We start from the raw sequence: 20,801 nt of genomic DNA, 5'->3' as shown, positions 1-20,801 counted from the left end.
TTGATGCACCATCACTTGAGTAGGATTCTCTTGCTTCATTTAGCTTAACCATCGATGGTCATAGGCAGCAGCAAAGCGCTATATAAATGCAATCAATCACTATTATTATTGCTATAAGTGTTTTTATACAGAATATCGAGCATGACCTTAACAGTTCTACATGCTCCATTTATTAGTTAACATTAATAAGCAACAAGAGATTCTGAATTGTTTGTTTCATCATTTATTTGTTTCCCCCAACACATATCTTGACAACTGGGACTGGACTGGTTGCCGAGCCACATAAACATTAACAGATTACAAATCAAAGGTCAACAGGATTTTGAATGTAGGCTTATGGCCTTATCGTTAGAAACACAAAGCAGAGAGATACATAAAAGTCCCAGTGATGCTATACCTTTAGCGCTGATGGAACGCCTCTTTCTCTAATCACATTACTTGGTAGGAAACTAAAACTTGTATAATATGACAGCATGTATACAGAATTTGTACTATTCATATTTGCATTAAACTTCTTTATACATGGAACAAGTTGGTTTTGTCTTGATATATGACAAATACAAATATGAACACAAAAGCCGCTCACTGTAGCAATGAATAATTGTTAAACAAGTTTATATAGCATTTGTCAAAGTATTTAATAAGGCTATCATATACAGCATACAATGTATATACTAAAATAATTGCATTTGATTATGTTAAAGTAAAATTCTGTCTTTTTATAGAAATCAATACATATTCACTGTTTCTTGCTATTAAGTTATTGTAAAAGTAATTAATGGAAACAGGCCTTCAAATATTTTTGTATTAAGACCATTGCCTACCAATAAAATAAAATTGCTAATCAATTATTGGGGATTTGTTGTAAGGCTCATCCAACGAAAGTCAGAAGGCACTGTTCAAACGTTTTTCATGAAGCGTCTGCATGAAAGCGGAGGTTTGTGCGGGACAAAGCTTTTCAAAAAGTGGGAGCATTACATGCTTGTTATATTGGAAGGATATAACAAACATGAAATGGAGGGTGTGACATTTCTATATCACTTCTGTACATAACTAATTGAACATTGGTGTAGCACCTATAGTGCGGTTCCGCCTGACTGCCTTTTGCAGATGATAATCCACTCTGGCAGGGCTTGGTGACCGTTAAAGACCACAGAGATATCGGGCCCCCCCGTTAAACTGTCGTAGCGGACCAGTGGGTCGTCACCAACGGGGGGAGGCATGATGAGGTCACGTTTACCAGGGGTGGACTTTCCTGTCAGCACCTGGGCTTCAACGTAGTACTGATACACATCCTGATGGCTCTGCTCCCCCCACAGGTCCACTGCAGTGCTCACGCTGTCCGCAAAATAGATGCCCTCTCCGTACCGGGGATCTGGGCGTGAAGTGGGCATAGCAGTCAATTACCACAAACCATACAGATGTTCCTTCAATATTAAAACTTATTGTTTATTGTGTCTTGAGTGAAGGTGAAGGTGAATTACACGATACACGCAATTAAGGATCAGGTACAGGAGATTGGGTAGACTGTGGACAATGTGTTCATACCCCAGACCTTTCGACTGGGCGTCGAACCCACCACACTACTACACTTGGCACAACATCTAGGTAAAATGTTTATGAAGTTATCATTTATTGACTGACATACCATAAGGTGGTGCGTATTCCCTCTGAAATCCGATGTCCTTGAGCATGGAACAAAACTGTGCAGGTATGCGTTGGTACATTCTCCGAGGGGGAGGCGATGAGCCCAGCTGTTTCCTCTTGAGCTCAAAGACCTCCATGAGAGCGGCGTTATCAACTGGCAAGATCTACATTGGAAATATGCCAAAAAACAAAGTTTAAAAAAGCTACCCAGGTTGCAACAGCATTCTCTGCTTCTATATAAACGTCTTAACTTGGAGTATTTATTGTCTTTTTTGGGCATTTGATTTTTTCTCTTACTATTTTACTTTGTAGTAAAATGTTCCTTACCCTCTGAATGTATAGCCCCAGTTTTTTAAATTGATGCTCTCTGTCACTGAAGTCCACCGACGCTGCGTTAGACAGACCTCTTTCAGTTGGCCTCGTGTGCCAGTGGGGCCCCTTGACGTCTCTCGCAAACTTCTCCTGGACGGCACAGAGCACGGCCTCCACCTTCAACACACGGACAGCGACATCTTCGGACGACTCCGCCTGGACGTTTATTTTGGCACAGCCCCTCTCGAACTCCTCACTCCAGGTGGCCGGTCCAGCGCCGCTGTTGAGCTGCTGGTACTCCTCCACACCGAAGTACTGGATGAAGTTATTGATGACCGTGGCAGTGCCGGAGCCACGGAGGACGTCCTCCAGCCAGCTCTTGGCCTCCTCGTTTGCCTCGGCTGAAGCACTGCTCATCCTGAGTTCTGGTGCTGCAGATGTATTCTGCTCATCAAATCCTTATAAGCACAGGGAGGAGGGGGGGGGGGGGGGGACAACCAAAAAGTACAGCAAGCTTGAAGTAACATTTCTAAAATATTTGTAATGATGTGAAGGATTTGAATGTTGCTTTCGTCTCACCCCGTGACAGCCCCGTATCAGAGCCAGGAGAACTCTGTTCCTGCAGCCATCTTATTTTAGCTTCAAAGGCCTAATGGGAAGAGATATTTATATCATACTTTTTTCATAGTTATTATATAAACTATATCATACTAAGTGGTAGCACCCTAAAACAGCCCAGATGTCTTGTTGTTCAACAGTGATGCATTCCAAATGTATCACTCAATTAAACAATCAAAGATTTGACATGATCAATGTGAGTGGGATGGAAGGAGGGCACGTTTCTGAAAGGTCTAAACTCTTAGGCGTAGAATAGGACTTAATGGTTACCATGAATGTGTCATTTTCAGGAGGATATATGACAAAGTCAACCTCCATCTTTGTTGAACTCTTCTTGGCATTGTCATACACTGCCATTGTCATAATGTGGGCCACCTCATGTTTAGTGAAGCCCAGATGGCCAGTGCCGATGGCCGGAAAGGCAATTGACCTGTGTCTCTGAGCGTCTGCCAGAGATAAGCATGCTTGTATTGCATGGTAAAGGATCTGGGAATCAGAATAAGTAGACAAATGGTTATGAGAGGACATATTATACTTTCACACACACAGACACACACACACACACACACACACACACATTTACCCCACGTATTCGCACACAATCATACACATACATACATACAGACACACATGCATGCCATGTACGCAACAAGGCACTCTACCTCACACACCCACCCACACACAACAATACATATAAGCAAATACACACACACACAACAATGCACACATACACAGCATGCAAACACACACAAATACACACAATATATAGATATCCCTCTCAGGATATATTAAAATGTATTATCCCAATAGGTTTAAGGGAGTCTATAAATTACATTGTTCAGTTTTTACTCTAACAGAGATATTGTTCAAAGACAAATATATTGCGTTGATAATTTTCTGTAGTTACCTCTCCGGCTCCATCAAAACTTTTTACAGGACACACAGTGTGATACACCTGTTTACAACCAAGACCATAGGGGTTTGTCTCCAACACACAGGGACGGAATGTCTTTGCTTTTTTATACTTTTTGTACATTTCTTCTTGCATTTGGCTGCCAGCCTTCCTCAGGATGGCTTTGGATACTTCTCCATTTGATAGACAAAGATTGTCTCCTGTTGTGTTCACAATGACGTCGGTCTGAGGGGAGGAATATAAAGGATAGTGAAAGTGATGCATTTGGAAAATGATCTTACGTTTCCCGCATACGTATGTGGATGTGGATAATGGGGTGAAGTTTTCCTTTAGCATTACTGATTAAGGAAATTATTAATCACACTTTTTAAATTAAAATATAAAATATATATAAAAATATTTCCCAAGACTTGATGAAAATAAATAAAGAGATACGCTCACCTGCTGCTCCTGAATGTAACCCTGCCTGAGGGTCAGACGGACATTCCCGATATGGACGGTCAGGGGGGTTGGGGCTGCTTTGGCTCCGCTCGTATTGGTTTTGCTCCGGGTCGCTTGGCTGACTGGTGCAGTCGCGCTGCCAAACGCTTGACGGCAGGCTCGTTCCATTTCTTTAACAGTAGGCTCGTCATTATTCACCAGGGCGATTTCGCACGGATAACCTCTGAGGTATCCGTAGTCAATGTATTTTCTCACCGTGTCCACGATGATGTCGGCACATTTATCGACGGGGAAGTTAAACAGTCCAGAACTCAAAGCAGGAATGGCCACAGACCTGAACTTGTTCTCGTCAGCCGTATAAAGGATGCTCTCCACTGTTCTCTTCAACTGCGGTTCAGCCTTTTGGACCTCATAGTGAGAAGGATGAGGTCGTAGAAATGGGCCCACAGCATGAATTATCTTCTTGCATTGGAGACTCCCTGGATGACCGATAACTGCATCTCCTGTTTTCAAAGCACCAAAGATCTGTATGTGTTTGTTGCTGTCACTCTGTATGTCAGGACCGCCCGCCGCACAGAGCGCCTGTGCAAGACCGCCATAATGCTGCAGATTCTCATTGGCAGCATTGACGACAGCGTCTGTGGGGAAACTGGTGAGGTCAGCCTTCCACACAGACACCTGTGTCCCTTTGAGCTGGATGGAAAACCTTTTCTCTGGATTGATTGGTTGATTTCTGGGCTGTGCAAAGTCTTGGCCCATAGCAGAGTCCATACCAAGGACATCTATGCTGCATTCATATTTGCATTTTAGGACATCTTTTATGGCAGGACCGCATTGTCTCAGAATGTTGATCCCATTCCCATCAAGAGGCATTTTCAGTTGGTTGGCCATATTATCGAAATTGCTTGAAGGAGGTGTGCACTAGAAAAAAAGAATATAAAACATTATTTGTGTCAGTAATGGCCTGGGTTATGTTTCAAACAAAACCCCTCCATTCTAACTACAGCTGAAAACAAATAAACCAGTTGCAAACGTAATACCTCACCTTAACAAGTCTAAAAAATACCCTAAATTAACATACATCTTCTGATTGTAGTTTTCTAAATGCAGTAAACAATGCCTCCTGGTGTCTGAATAAAATAATGCAATGTAGTAGAGTAGACCCATGGTAGGCGTGGTTGGTTCTTAAAGCGATACTGAACCATACCAGGGCCTATCCCACAGACTGTGTCATTGGGTTATAAAGCATATAAATCCTCACCCAGGTATATGGCGTGTTCGATACATACACGCTGTTTTTTGACTTAATATCACATCACTAGGCACCCAGGTTTCATATACGAGCCCAGAAGCCACTGTTGACGAGATCAAGTGAACTCGCCAAACTATGGGCCTTGTTTGCGCACTGACTCGGCGAGTGAAACACAACGTGTTCACTGGTTAAAAGTTACATTTTACTAAACGTCGAATGCATACGTTGTCTACCTCCTGATTAAAGTTATTTTCTAATCGTTTGCATTCATTATAAACACATTTCTGAGAATCATACGTCGTGGTAGGTCTACTCACCAGCAACGTTGACTTCAAGCGCTTTGAAAGTGAAAGTAAGTGAGGGATTCCACGCCCAGAAAAGGAGACTTAAGAGAAACTAAAGCGAAAGCACTCAGTGAGTTGGCGTTAACGATGGACGACGGCGCGTACTCGTACGCTCTGGTCGTGGAGCTCGAAGAAAACAACGTTCCCAGACTGAAGAACAAACTGGTGAAATATTTCCAGAGTAAAAAGCGGTCCGGCGGTGGTGAATGTCAGATTCAGTATGAAGACCGAAGCAGGACCGCGGTGCTGCGCTTCAGAAGGGAGGAAGGTAATGATGTCTAATAAGTCATGCTTTCACTTTGTAGTCCGACGTTTTGGAAGGATAAAACCTTCCAAAACAATCTTTAAAATAAATAAATGTGTGACCTGGGGTTTGTTTTCTCATCCAGACAGGGCGCGGGTTGTGGCTCAACAAACCCATGAGATGGTCGTGGACGGAGGGGGGTTAAAAGTGACCGTGCACTTGCCTGGGGAGAGTCCCGGGAGGCCTGTGAGTAGACGACACCACGACAGACCGACTCTGGATCAGTCTCTTATCGGTTGACTTTGTAACACTAATGTCTATTGTCGTTTGAGTAAACAAAACAGTTGTTTTATTTGTGTCATTTGTGTGAACAATGTGAAGATAGGTATCTCGTATAAGGAAGGAAGAGGGGCTGGGGCGTAAAAGAAACCGAAACTTTGATGTATTTTATAACATAGACTTTATAACACTTGTTGATTACCCCAAAGAGGTCGACAGGCCTACTGAACTTTTAATGTTTTTTTATGTATCGCCGGCTTTAGTGGCCAAACACACCAAAAATAGTGGATGCACACAAAACATGTAAGGGATAATCACCTCAAGGCAGGGCAATAAACAGTTTGATATGCCCGGCTAGTGCACGGCTTACCTTCCACGAGCCGGGCATATCAAACTGTTTATTGCCCTGCCTTGAGGTGATTATCCCGTTTATTCTACTTCTTGCTTGCCAACATAATAAAACAATTAAAATACTTTAATAATTCAGCTTTTTCTTATTCGTATTGCATGCTTAATAAATGTATACTCTGTTTGAGTTCATCTCCCTCAAAAAACAGTCGCGACCGGGGAACATAGGACCCGGGGAACATAGGTACGCTCCCCGTTAACTCAGCTGTAGCTTATTAGTTTCTATAGCAACCACACAAGGCTGCATATGATCACTAGTTTAATAACGTAGTTGCTACATTGTATCTCGCTTGCGAAACATGTATCGACTACATTTTAGAAACTTTTTTAAACAAGGTTTATTTTTACAATGGACCTCATGTTTGTCTTTTCTGTGATAGAAAAAAAATACAAGCGGCGTATTGATCTACTATTTGATGACGCTGTTCTCAGTCAGCGGGCAACCTATTTTTTTTCTATCACAGAAAAGTCAAACATGAGGTCCATTGTAAAAATAAACCTTGTTTAAAAAAGTTTCTAAAATGTAGTCGATACATGTTTCGCAAGCGAGATACAATGTAGCAACTACGTTATTAAACTAGTGATCATATGCAGCCTTGTGTGGTTGCTATAGAAACTAATAAGCTACAGCTGAGTTAACGGGGAGCGTACCTATGTTCCCCGGGTCCTATGTTCCCCGGTCGCGACTGTGTTTTTCGTAGGCGGAATCCGGAAAAGTTCTGCCTCAAGCGCTAGGATTGGACAGGCAAACTCACACACTGACTCCTAACCCTAACCCTAACCATAACCCTCACCGTAACCGTAACCCTCACCCTAACCATAACCATAACCCTCACCCTAACCATAACCATAACCGCAACCCTAATATTCATGATTCTTCCGGATTCCACCTACGAAAAATTCGCTAACGTTATTCACCGTAGTTCTAAAGGGGACTACTTTTTGAGGGAGATGAACTCAAACAGAGTATACATTTATTAAGCATGCAATACGAATAAGAAAAAGCAGAATTATTAAAGTATTTGAATTGTTTTATTATGTTGGCAAGCAAGAAGTAGAATAAACAGGATAATCACCTCAAGGCAGGGCAATAAACAGTTTGATATGCCCGGCTCGTGGAAGGTAAGCCGTGCACTAGCCGGGCATATCAAACTGTTTATTGCCCTGCCTCTCGGTAATTATCCCTTACTAAGTGTTACGTTGAAGGACCACTAGGGGGTATCCTATTCTAAGTAAATGGGTGATGTTTAAGCAACCCCCATGGTTCACCAATTCAGTTTTGAACTAGTTCATGTTCAGTTCATTAACAGTTTTTTTAGAAACCGAAGAAAAACTGTTGGAGTGAGTATTCTGTGCTTATCTTTTAAAATGAATCCTCTCTATTACCTGCTGCCCATTACTACAATCTCAGATTGCTGTGGATATTATTTGTACACCTGTTTCATTCATCACAACTAAGGCAGTAACTCGATTTAATAAACATGTCATCTGGACCTAAGCATCAATTCAGAATGTCACAAAATCTGAACTAGTTCAAGTTCAAGTTCTTTAGTTATAAATATGTTACGTTCAGTTCAAAGTTCAAGAAAAATGAACTTGTTCAATGGACTAGTTATTTTGAACTAGTTCATGCACAACACTGTCTACGACTATAGTGTTTTAATGATATACTGTATAGTGTATATAGTGTTCCCTTAGGGCAAATCACCCTTGCATTTAAGGAACCTGGTATGACATTGCAACATTACAAAATGTACTTAAATATACTTAAGTGTAAACAAACCTTTAGTTAAATGGGTGACATAATTAATACAAAACATTTAATGTTTGAAATGAGGACCATTCGACCCTCAACTCAAGTTTTGAACTGTTATGGTCATTTTCTTTGAGCTCATGAAATCCCATCTGAATAGAGAGATGTTTTGATGCAAATGTTGCCAAATACATTTTATTGTTTATTATTAGCAGTTCCAAAACAAAAACGTACAAATCACCATTACCTTAGGACGGACAACATTATTTGTGTTAATATACGATGAGTCTTATGAGTCTTACCGTACTCCGTAGCAGTTGACGACCACTTCCAAAAACCAACAAAGCAACTTGGATGGACGTGCAGCTGAGGAGGAGACCCAGGTTGAGGCGGTGAGCAGGGAAGAGCAGACAGAAGAGACAGCTTTGGGTTCCACCTCGGCTGTCTTAGAGAACGTTCCCCAGGACATGAACAAGGAGTTCTTACAGATGTTGGTGCTCAACATCTGCAAGAACTTCAAGTCAGCGATGACCGGCCAACCTGAATTCAGTTTGGAGATGCTCTCTGACACATGCTCCGCTGTGGTTACTTTCTCAACTGCTAAAGGTTTGCTTTACTTTGTACGATCTAAAACACATTACTTAAATAATACTTGTTCTCACTGAGGTATTTGATATTTGCTTACATTATGTATGAGCTAATGTGCAGGTCTGCTCTCTGTTCTCTATTCTTCTACAACAGAAAATAATGACTTCATTACAAGCTGCCAGACAAACAGGACCTTCTTAAACAAGAAATTAACGGTCAGAGCTCTGGAAGTCACATCCAAAGTTAGAGTTGAGGATGTGTCAAACATCAAGGAAGAAGTCCTCCTGCTGTACTTTGAGAATGAAGGCTGGGAGGTTGAACAGGTCACCCCAGATGAAGAGGAACAGGCTGCTGTCATCTTATTCAAAATGGATACAGGTATTTATTTTAGTACTTAAAGGTAGTTGATGGTATTTAATTTAATTAATTAATTAATTGAATAGACGTTAATGGGTGATGGCATGAATTGAATGCATACATACACACGTACATACAGTACATTCATAGATGCATGTATACTAGGGGTGTAACGATTCCCGTCCAAAAACAATACCGTTCACAATGTCGTAGGTTCAGAGAGCAAATATGCACTGTTCAGGACAGATTGAAGTACGGTAAGGAGAGGAAAAAAAAAAAAATATATATATGTATAAATATTCATGTATAAATATATTTACATATATATTTACATCTATAGTGGCAGATACTATACTCATACATTTTAAAATGGGCATGCGGTCTATTTAATAATATAATTTGTTGAATCAGTTGAATCATTATTTCATAGCATCAAGTTTATGTGAAGTTAAAATAATGTCTTTTACCTCCCTAGCTGTTCAAGGGATAATCAAGAAGGAACATTGCATCGGGAAGAAACGGGTCAAAGTTTTTCCATTTTACGACTCCTTGGGAACGGCTCTTTATGGCAAAGACCGGCCCACACCAAAACTACCCGCTGCCTTCTCTAAAAGCATAGATCCCACTCTCTTGACGTACCTCCACCAGAAGCAGGAAGCAGCAGAGATGGTTTGCAGTCACTTGTCAGCACTCTTCTGCCAGGTAGACCTCCAACCCTCATCTGTGAGTTTCAGCCCTCTTCCAGCACTGCTGGAGCAGAAAGATGTTAAAGCCAAAGACATCAAACAGTGGAAACATTCAGTGGAGCAGGCCTTCACACAGGTCTCGTCCAGGTTCAAAACTCTGAGGCTTCAGCCTCCACCATCAGCATGGGAAAAATGTGAAGCACAGACCAGAGAGATGGTTTCAGACAAGGCCGTGGAAGTCATCGCTGATAAAGCTGAAGGTGCATTGTCAGTGGTCGGCCTTGTGGACGATGTGACCAGACTGGAGCCCACGTTGAATGACCTCTTGAGCAGCATTAAGAAAATGGTGCTGAGGGAGAATTCAAGTATCAGACAGGGATTTGACATATCCAAAGTAATGTTTCACTTACTCTGTCAAGTGGGCCTCGCTGACCAATTGAAAGATATGTACCCAGAACTGGAAATATCATTTCAAGATAAAATGATCTTAAATGGTTTTCAACAGGAGGTTAACGGAGCAGTTAATCTGGTTGTCAGCAGAGTACTTGCAGTAAAGCGGCAGAAACTTGAGTTTGACATCCCTCTTTTCCAGTTTCTAAAGGATGAGGATGAGGAAGAGCTGACAAAAAATGTCTTCACATCTAATGGAATTCATGCAGCAGTTGAGATAGAGGCTACAAGCTTGAGCATCATGGCTGTTTCAGACAACATTCTGAAAAATGCTGAAGATCAACTGAAGCAAGTGCTGACCTCTAAGTACATTGATACTCATGATAGTTACGTCTTGAAGAATCCGGAGTGGCAAAACCTAGTCAAATGTTTGGAAGGAAGCAACAATACAACCTCGAAGAAGATTGTTATAACAACATCTAGTGATCATCAATTTGAGAGAATAACAGTAGTTGGCTACAAGGATAGTGTACTATCAGCTTTCAAAGAAATTGAAGAGCACCTCCACAAGTATTCCCAAGTTAATGAAACTCATAGGGTCAAGTCTGACACTATTGTCAGATATATTACAACTCAAGACAATACCTGGTCTGAAAAAGTCAAGGGCAAAGTGGATATTTCTTTTGAGAAGGAGGCTGTTAACTTCAGAGGTCCTAGAGAAGATGTCATGAAGTGTAAAAGCATCCTAGTTTCCATGATCTCTAAAGTTTGCTTTGAGGAATATCAACTCCCCCAGCCTGGGGCCAAGGAATTCTTTCAAGAAAACAAAGAAATGTATGTTTCTACATTAAAGAAGGAAACGGGTTGCTCAGTCCAGTTGGTGGAGGAGTCAGCTAGTGGACAAAATGACCCGTTTGTCAGTGTTCCTGACAAACAAAATAAAAACTTGTCCAAACCACTGGGGACCGATGTAGGATTGAGGATACAATTAGGAAATATTCAAGATGCTACGGTAATTATTTATTTTATATATTAATCCCAAAAGTAAATTCATTCAAGTGTTTATATATATGTACAATTAAGACAATGAAATAAAGATACTAGGAAACCTTGAATAGATAACATTCTGTTTTCATATTTTCAGACCCAGGTGGTTGTGAATGTTGTGGGAGAACAGCTTGATCTGGATAGCGGAGCCGTTTCCAAAGCTATCCTCAGAGCAGCTGGACCAAAACTTCAGCTTTTGGTCAATGAACAGAGGAAAACAGGAGACATGGGTGATGTTATCATTACGGATGGTTGCAAACTGAAAAGCAACATGGTTTTTCATGCTGTAGTCCCAGCTTGGGACAAGCAGGGCAACGCTCTCAAGGTAACTCATTTAACAGTGGTGATTTATATTTATTCACAGATCTTTTAGTGCAAACCCCACTTTCTTTTGGATAATCGATTGTGAAGTCAAAAGCTATATGTGGTATATCCTACAGATACTGAGAGGGATTGTTGCAGACTGTTTGAACAAGGCAGAGAACCGTGGTCTTACCTCCATATCCTTCCCTGCCATTGGCACTGGAAACCTGGGCTTCCCCAAAGACGTCGCAGCATCTGTAATGATGGAGGAAGTCTCAAAGTTTAACAAACAGCCACGGGGCTTGAAGGCGGTGGTCATTGTTCTCTATCCGAAAGACCAAGAGACCATCCAGGTACAGAAATATTTACATTAACGCATTTAAAAAATAGTGGTAAGCCTATGCTACGCAATATATTTGAGTTGATCTGCTTTTGGATTGTCATGGTGAGTCATTGATGGCAGATCCTTTTATGTTAACCTGCAGGTTTTCACTGATGCATTAAAGAAACCGCTCCCGACAACAACAAATGTTCCAGCCCCTGCCCAGACCAAGTCCAGTAATGTCATTTTGTATTGTCATAATAATACCAAGACTCACGTCTCTCGTTTAGTTAGTTATTTTTAACAGCTCATCTGATCATGCATTTATTCACTATTTAAGTCGATGTCTTATTTGTGAGATCAAGGTGTGTTCTCTGCATGTGCATTTTAACCTGCTCAAGATAGTTTATCTCGTTCATAGTGATTGTTTTGTGTCTCAAGGTCTCTTCTCCAAAGTCACCTCAGCTTCGGGGATGCATGAGATTACAATCGGACATGTGAGAGTACAGGTTGTGTCGGGAGACATCACCAAGGAAACCACTGATGTCATCGTCAACTCTTCCAACGAATCATTCACCCTCAAGTCAGGTAAATAATATGCAGTCAGGAGACATGCTTGGGTAAAATAATATACTTCATCTTATTACAATGATTAGCTATTACTCAGATACAATTTATAGTTATACAGACATAAAAATGGACTGAGATTAGTATCTAGTAATTTCTTGTGTCTTTCTCATAACCCAGGAGTGTCCAAGGCAATTCTGGACGCAGCTGGTCCAACTGTAGAAAATGAATGCAAAAATCTAGGTAAGGACCATTCAAATTCACAGGCCAAGCCTTTGAAGATATTTTTATGTTTTTTTTAATTTTGCCACAAAATCTGAGAGGTGGGGCGTAACAGTTAACCGTTATCTCACTATCGCAGATCAAATACAGGATCAATGTGTTTCAACTACGTTTTCCAATACTTCCATAACTTGAGACTATGGAAACAAAGTTTAGACATATATATTGCTAATAACAGGGGCGTTTCTAGGAGATTTAAAGGATTTTGCCAGTTTGTTAAGACCCCAGGTGAATTTGGACATTTTCTATGTCAAGATGTAAATCAGCCAAGATTTTTGTTCAACTCACCTCCTCTGACATTGGGCAGCGGACCATCAATGAAATCCATAATATCCCAGACGAGTGTTTAGCAGCTACCATAGGTAGCAACCATCCCAGGTTCTCCAAATATTTCCCAAAACAAACAAATCCACAAGTTTTGATTCTGTGTGCACGCCACTATGCATGCTCACGGACTAAGAGACTGAAGCCAGCAGTTAGAATTATGAGTGAAGATAATGGCTGCGTTATAGGCAGTGATAATCCTGAATTCTGAATACATGTATTGACATGCTACAATACCGGACTGGAGAAAAACATTTACATTAGTCCATTGGAATATAAAATGTTCTTTCACTGACACACACACAAAAACACAATATACTGATACAGTTAATGCAATCTAGCGCAATGACAGGGTAGGTTTAAGTGCGCTCTCTCTCTCTCTCTCGCGCTCTCTCTCTCTCTCTCTCTCTCATTCATTGAGCTCAGAAAAGTCACACAGTCTATTCTCCTCGCTGGTGCCCACCCACCGGCCAGATTCAATGTGTTGAGGGAGTATTCCTGACCTAATCTGAGGACAGAGGGACCTCTTTCTTTTAGACAAGTTGTAAAGAATATAGTTTTCTGTACCAAACACGTGTTTCATTTGACAAAATGTACGAAGCTTAGGCATACTCCTCACTTCAGAAAACCAGCTCTCTCTCTTTCTAAGGGACACCAGTTCTTTACCTATTGTAAGATCCATTTCAACTTTGTCAGTAAAAACATCCTCACAACCCAGTCCTACAAATGCATCTCACTTGCCCATGCGCCAATTGTATGCATGTCCCATTCAAACACCTTTTTGGCCAGTCTATTGTCATCCATAAAGAGCCTGTTCCACAACCTCATCATACAGACACTCCAACGCTCCCTACAGGAGTCCCATCCCATGTATCCAGTAGTAGCTGGTATCGGTGCGAATTTATGAACACCCATAAAATATCGGATTTGCCCTGTTTTGGATTTTTTCACTCCCAGGATAGTTTTTATAACCCCAGACCCCCGCCACATAGTCCAACACAGGACACACACAAGCCTGGAAGAGTTTGGTGTATGTAGAAAAACCAATATCCCTCAGCATCTTAGTTTTGCCTATAACTCCACCAAGAGCTCTACTGGCTGACTCAGAGAGAACTGTAGTACCCTTTGTGAAATGCATATATTCATCCAGGTATAATCCTAGGTATTTGTAACAGCTTGTATAGTTCAGCTTTTTCCCTCCAAACTGAAATTGAAATTTACTAGTAGCTGAACGAGAATTTTTGAAATCCATTATTTCTGTTTTCTTTTCATTTATAGTCATTCTCCATTTACTGCACCAAGCTTCTGCACATGAGAGCATGCTTTGCAGATCTTCTTCTGGGTCAGCCATCAAAATAATATCATCTGCATATAAAAGTATACTAATGTTTTCCTCTCCAAACTGTACCCCACATCCTAATGATTTAATTGTACTGGCTAGATAAAAACAAAAACAAAAACCAGTTTGTAAGAAATTCATTCACCCTCACACATGACTCAGGTGCAGTATAAAGGGAACAGATTGCATGATAAAACTTTCCATTTATACCGGTTTTGATGAGCCTGTAAGTGAGAATGTTTATGTTTACTAAATCAAAAGCTTTCTGAAAATCAATGTAACAAACAAATGTAGGCGTATTCTCCTGCAATCTATTTCGTACTATTGTACACACTGTGTAAATATGATCAATACAGGCCCTTCCCTTACGGAACCCATTCTGTTCCTCAACCAGTTTTTCTTTCTCCAAAAAAGTTGTTAACCTATCATTAAGCAGAGTGGAGTATAGTTTATATACTGTGCTCATTAAACTGATACCTCTGTAATTAAGGGGCACTTTTAATTACAGAACATCCTTCTGTGATTTTGGAATAGGATTTATAATAGATTTGAGCCAGAGCGAAGGTACTCTTTTCAATAATATTAGAATATTAATATTAGAAAAATGTGGACCAACTGGGGTGATTTCAAGACTTAATTTGGAAGATCCTCTATACCAGTAGCTTTTCCTGGTTTAGCCCTGTTAATTACTCTTTGGACCTCTGATATAGAGATCTCTGTATTGAGCTCCTCATTATCTCAGAATTCTTCCTCCAGCATTTCTGTTTCTTGCCTACTTTTTGTTGCACAGACATTAGCATAGACATTACCATCTGTTAAGTACATTTGCACAATCGTCTACTAAATGTCCATCTTCACCCCATTTCTCCATTGGATTTTTTTTTCCTAGGCCCCAATTTATTAATCTCACTCCAAAATCCCAGGGGGTTAGAGGTTTGGATCCGGAGCAAAACCTGACCTCTTTCATACCTACGTTTAAACAGAGATATCTTTTATCAAATACATGTTGCCTCATCCTAAAGTTATTTAAGAGGTGCTGTTTATCTGCTCTATTCCCCTTACATTTGGTCGCTCAGATGTGTGCATGTCATACCAAAGATCTTGTAACTCTTTATTCCAGTAAGGTTTACTTATTTTGTGCGCTTTCTTTGATTTTGGCGGAGAATATTTATCCTGATATTTATGCTGTCCAAGTACAGCATTGCTATGGTTCAAGTATTTCTGACCTTTGCAGTGAAACAATGATTGAAGTCATTTCTGTGAATTCTGTAAATTATTATTATATGTTGGAGCTCTTTTAATAGTGGAGAGACAATACACGCTATCTTTGTCGCTATAACTCTCTTTCTAAAAGTTACATTTATGAACACACACTCATTTTAGTTTGATACCCACCATAAAAGTACTTTTGAAATGTTTTCGAAACACAATGATCACTGCAGATGATTGTCCTTATTTACAGTTAATGTTAAATATTTAAATTATATCATATGAATAGGTGGACAGCCCAACACAGGAATGATCTTGACTACGCCAGGAAACCTGATGTGTAAAAAGATACTCCACTTTCCTGGACGCAACAACCCCCAGGATATCCAAGATACGATGAAAGCTGCTCTTGTATTGGTTGAACAAAACCAATACACTTCTATCTCTTTTCCTGCTCTGGGTACAGGTGAGATGTCATTTGATGCTTACAGACCAGTTGTATGACTATTTAATAGTTTGTTCCACTATTATTAGTAGCAGTGGCGGTTTTAGGTACGGGCGATGCAGGCAGCCGCCCGGGGCGGCATTACAGAGGGGGGCGGCACGAGAACACGAAAAAAAAAAAGATCTGCACATTTTCTATTATCGATCATAGCGCCCCACCTCCCCGTCAACAACTCCGCCAGACCGCAATTGCGCCGGAGGGGGTCTCGCCCGGGGCGCAATTCAATGTAGAACCGCTACTGATTAGTAGTCTACTAATAATTATTACTACTACTACTAATATTTTATCTCATTCCATGATTTATTCCATCATCATGGAATTTTGCTTTTAGTTTTTGATTTTAAATGGCCATGCCAACACCAATCAGTTTTAAATGCTTGGGTTATTTCTGATGGCAAAATAACTAATATTGTGTCTCATTTTTAAGGTCAGGGTAATGCCCAGGCAGGGAAGGTGGCCGATGCCATGTTGGATGCAGTGGCGGACACGGTGGCACAGAGCGCTCCGGGTTGCCTGAAGGTGGTCCGCATCGTCATATTCCAACAGGCCATGATGAAGGACTTCCACAGTAGGATGGAGAAGAAAGCAGGCTCTGACAAGCCCAATAGTTCGTTCCTTGGAATATTTAAAGGTAAGCAACTTAATGATAAGTATGCTTTAAAGCAGGGGTCAGCACCCTATGGCACACGTGTCATGGCTGGCACGCACAGGCCACAGAGGGCAGTTATTTCCTTGAACAGGGTGTCACCATGCCAAAGCCCGGGAACGTGGTCACTGACTATCATAATTATTATTACCGTATTGACCCGATTATAATGATTTTTTTTCCTGGAAATGCGTCTGAAAAAGTGGGGTCATCATTTGACCAACTCCATCTGGTTCTATGCTGCTTCCCTTTCCCGTAAGAGCTAGTCCGGAACAGTTCAAGTCTTTAGAGGGTTTTTGTTTGCTCTCTACTGAGTTGCGGTGAGCGAGCCAGGTTTTAGGAGGACGACACAACTTGTTCTCCTGAGACCTTGCGCGCACACCGCAGCAGTAGCAGCAGCAGTAGCAGCAACAGTAGACAGCTAATTGCCGTCACTGTGTATGGCTTAAGTTCCACACACTTCCTATCCTACAAACGCTTGGATTCTGTGATCTTAGCTGAGGTTCTTTTGCTGCAGTGCCGGTCTGGCGTATGTGCGCACCCCTCCTCATCTCTCTCCTCTGCATGTACAGTAGAGCGTCCTGAATGTTCTTATCCTATTATCTTTATTTTCAAATAAAATTATTTTCTTTGTTTTGATCTTAAAAAAATATTTTCCCAAAAATGAGTCTTGAAAAAGGGGGCGTCTTATAATCAAGGTCGTCTTATATTCGGGTCAATACGGTATTATGCAGTGCAGAGGTTTGTTGAACTGCCAAAAAGACTTAAACAGAATTAGAAAAAGAAGTGCATCTTTGTGCTCAAACTGAACCCTAACTGATGAGCCCAATAAGAGCTCAGTGTCGGCGGTGCCGTTCATTCCCCTTGGAAGGAGTGTTGGAGCTCAACCGAGTGCTGCCGCTGCCAACACTAAACATACTGCCACTGTTCACCCATTTCACCCTCGCACAAAATTACAATATTTAAAACTTTGACGGTTCTCCGTCAAAGTTCAATCCCATTACAGTCCTATTTGTGGCCTAAGATGTGTGTAATTGTGTGTAATTCCTCATGTTTAGATTGTTTATTGATGAATAGTTAATTAATAAAATATACAGCCATGAAATTGAAAGAGGAGGAAACATACAGTTAAATGAGTGTAGCCTATATTCAAACATATAAAATATCCAATAGCAATCCACATTGGAAAACCATGCATTTTTTTTGGACATTAAAATAATTACTGACCCTTGTTCTAAAGTAAATGACGATTAGTCGGGGAGGAGTTTTTTAGGTGGATTTGTGTTATTTTAGAGATAGCTATTAATAAAACATGTGTATCTTACTTTCTATAGAGAATATTTTAATGTTTGCAAGTTCATTGTCAACAGCTACATTTTGTCATAAATATTAATAAGAATTATTTAAGTAAATTTGCATATCCAATGAAGTGACTTGGTGAGGTTGGTTGCATAAACAGTTGTCAAGTAAAAGCATTTTAACTGTTGTTTTGATTTCATGCCTTTTAAAGGTGGTTTAGGAGGCATCTCAGCATTATTCTCAGGTGGAGGAAGTGATTCCAAGAAACAAAAACACAATGTTGACTTTCCCTCTGAAGATCGCAAAATTGAGCCGGCCCACTTCCACATATGTGGTAGTTCACAGGCTGAAGTAAACAAGGCGAAAACATGGATCAAAGATCTGATATCCAAGGAGCATACTAAAACCTCCATTAAAGACAGAGCAATTCTCAATTTATCCGATGCAGATATCCAGCACATTGTGGACATTCAGAGTACCATGAACGTTAGTGTGCAGATTGAACGTAACAATGCCTGTATTAACATAGAGGGGCTCTCAAAAAACGTGCTTAAAGCCAGCACTGAAATACAGGAGATGTTGAAGAAAGTCAGAGATCAAGAAGAGATCAAGAAGATTCTAGAAACAGTTGACTGGCAGTACCAGCTTCAGGGGCTTCAATTCAAGAGCTTTGACGACAACTCCAAATTCCTGCTTGAGCAAGCTCACCACAACCAGCAGCCTCATGTAGATGTAGACATCCAGGGCCGAGTGCACAAGGTCGACGTGCCAAATGGAACTGCCACCGACAACCAAGGCAACAGCATAGATATCAGACGCCATGACCTGAAAGGTACGTTTTTCTAACTATTCAATGACCTGTGAATAATTAATGTTTGGTCAAATGGAGGCTAGAGCAATGGTATGAATTAAAAATGTATACATTTGAATCTGAGATTGAATACATCTCCAAAATAATGAACAATTGTAACGTTACAGATCAAGTTGTTGTAAACGTGCCAAAGCACTGGGAAACAATGCCAAGCGGCACTTCACATGAAAGTTTCACCGTCCCGGCCAATACTCCAGAATACAATGAAGTACTACAACTCTTCAAGGCCACAGTCCAACAAAATGTCATTAAGGTACGTTGAATTGGTGACGGATAGACTTTACCTGAAGGGTCCTACCTGAACTCCTACCGTCAATGAATTAATTTCCACATTGAGAACAATAAATTAAGCTATTAAATACAATTCAACACAATACAGTATCGTACGTTATATATTGTGTTTTCAACCATCAGATTGAAAGGATTCAGAATGCCGTTTTGTGGAAGAGCCTTCAGCTTAAAAAGGCTGAAATGGAAACAAGGAACGGTCACCAGAACAACGAGAGGCGCCTCTTCCATGGAGCCTGCTCAACCTCTATCCAAGCTATCAACCAATACGGTTTCAACAGGAGTAACACAGCAAAGAACAGTGAGAAAAGACTTAAGACCATATAGCAAGCACCACACTAGCTTATTGTTTCTGAGACCTTGAAAAGTGATTTAAGCCAGTAGGTTATATAGTAGTAACGAAAATGCAAGTTTAATAAATAAAGGAAAAGATAAGATATAAATTCAAGTTTCTTTCTATCTATAGTCTAGTGAAAGCCTGAACAGCATATAGCCTCGCCCCTACATGTCAAAATGTGTGGCAGAGGATTTTTAATACATTTTGATAGCGGGTAGAGAAACAGCATTTCGTTAACACTTCAATTCTGCTTCAGCCTAATAACTCCTCATTATTTTTCCCAATTTCAGCTGCCGACTTTGGCAATGGCACATATTTTGCTGTCAACGCAAATCATTCTGCCCAGACAGGACAGAAGTGTGTGTACCTGTGTCGTGTTCTGACGGGAGATTTTACCACAGGAACTCCGGGCATAATCGTGCCTCCAACAAAACCCTCCTCCAATGTGCAGTATGACAGTGTTGTCAATGATATCAACAGCATTGAAATGTTTGTAATTTTCCATGACACTCACGCTTGTCCGGAATATTTAATAACATTGAAGTAGGAGAACACATGAGAGAGAGCGCGCCAAAATTATGCTTCTTTAAACACATTGACTGTTTGTCTTCTTCTTTTCTTTTTCACTGTGATACTCTTCAGCTCTAGGATGTGTGTACAATCAGCCATGTCAACACTTGAATATAATGTTGGTGTTGCCTGAATGTTAAAAAGGTAAAGGCTGTTATATATAATACAAAATCATGTCTGCTGATTTATCTGATATTGTAAGCAAGAGGATATAAACTCATGCAAGGCTTTATCAATGTGCATGAGCCATTCCCAAATCCAAATGTAATGATTACATTTCATACTACACTTACTTTTTTTGTGTCCTTTCCTATACTAACTTGCGAAAAATCCCCAATCCCTACCTGCTCCTTAGCCTGACTAAACCATGTCTACTCTGTCTAACTCTGAAAGATAATTAAAGCTCTCTATATTGGACTGCCTGGGCTGTTCTTTTTGGTGGTTCTTTCTAGTTTCCAAGTAGAAGGTAAATCTTGAGAAGAAAGCTATTGAAAGCAGTCTGATCTGGTGGCTATATGGTACTGCTCAAAGCCTCACATAGAAGCTTCGAAAGGTATTGATTGCAGCTTTGAATTTCATTCTTCTTACTATAATTATTACTATCACAATGAAAAATATAACATGTTCTGTCAACAAGTACAATAAAGTAGCCTAAGCTCA

The 20,801-nt window shown here is 40.6% G+C and overlaps 2 protein-coding genes across 3 annotated transcripts; one reads left to right on the top strand and one right to left on the bottom strand.

Annotated features, from left to right (window-relative positions):
• Window positions 1-215: 215 nt before the first annotated feature.
• Window positions 216-5,632, bottom strand: parp9 (poly(ADP-ribose) polymerase family member 9). The gene is made up of 8 exons (XM_084478144.1): window positions 5,501-5,632; window positions 3,932-4,852; window positions 3,485-3,715; window positions 2,848-3,063; window positions 2,539-2,608; window positions 1,975-2,417; window positions 1,649-1,811; window positions 216-1,375 (listed from the first exon to the last, which is right to left on the bottom strand). The coding sequence occupies exons 2-8, from the start codon at window positions 4,820-4,822 to the stop codon at window positions 1,077-1,079; spliced, it is 2,313 nt and encodes a 770-aa protein (XP_084334270.1). The 5' UTR covers window positions 4,823-4,852; window positions 5,501-5,632; the 3' UTR covers window positions 216-1,076.
• LOC311358140 (protein mono-ADP-ribosyltransferase PARP14-like) lies at window positions 5,615-20,558 on the top strand (the record flags this gene model as incomplete). Of its 2 annotated transcripts, none has more annotated exons than XM_084478143.1 (16): window positions 5,615-5,795; window positions 5,917-6,017; window positions 8,529-8,817; window positions 8,953-9,177; window positions 9,632-11,244; window positions 11,377-11,604; window positions 11,720-11,935; window positions 12,068-12,140; window positions 12,346-12,492; window positions 12,652-12,714; window positions 15,915-16,091; window positions 16,558-16,761; window positions 18,287-18,907; window positions 19,054-19,199; window positions 19,361-19,535; window positions 19,862-20,558. In XM_084478143.1, the coding sequence occupies 16 exons, from the start codon at window positions 5,615-5,617 to the stop codon at window positions 20,116-20,118; spliced, it is 4,716 nt and encodes a 1,571-aa protein (XP_084334269.1). In that variant the 3' UTR covers window positions 20,119-20,558. The 2 variants fall into 2 exon arrangements, with proteins under 2 accessions (XP_084334269.1, XP_084334268.1); XM_084478142.1 differs by having other exon boundaries at window positions 8,526-8,817.
• Between the last annotated feature and the right edge of the window lie 243 nt (window positions 20,559-20,801).

The sequence above is a fragment of the Micromesistius poutassou genome (assembly GCF_964030765.1).
Source record: "Micromesistius poutassou genome assembly, chromosome: 14".
In the NCBI taxonomy this organism is placed as follows: Eukaryota; Metazoa; Chordata; class Actinopteri; order Gadiformes; family Gadidae; genus Micromesistius; species Micromesistius poutassou.
This window is presented reverse-complemented; position numbering and strand designations above follow the sequence as displayed.

Coding starts and splice junctions, on each gene's coding strand:
- parp9 (XM_084478144.1), bottom strand. CDS start 4,822: ATGGCCAACCAACTGAAAATGCCTCTTGATGGGAATGGGATCAACATT. Junction 3,064..3,484: donor GTTTTGATGGAGCCGGAGAG/GTAACTACAGAA, acceptor TCTGATTCCCAG/ATCCTTTACCATGCAATACA. Junction 2,418..2,538: donor TGATACGGGGCTGTCACGGG/GTGAGACGAAAG, acceptor TGTGCTTATAAG/GATTTGATGAGCAGAATACA.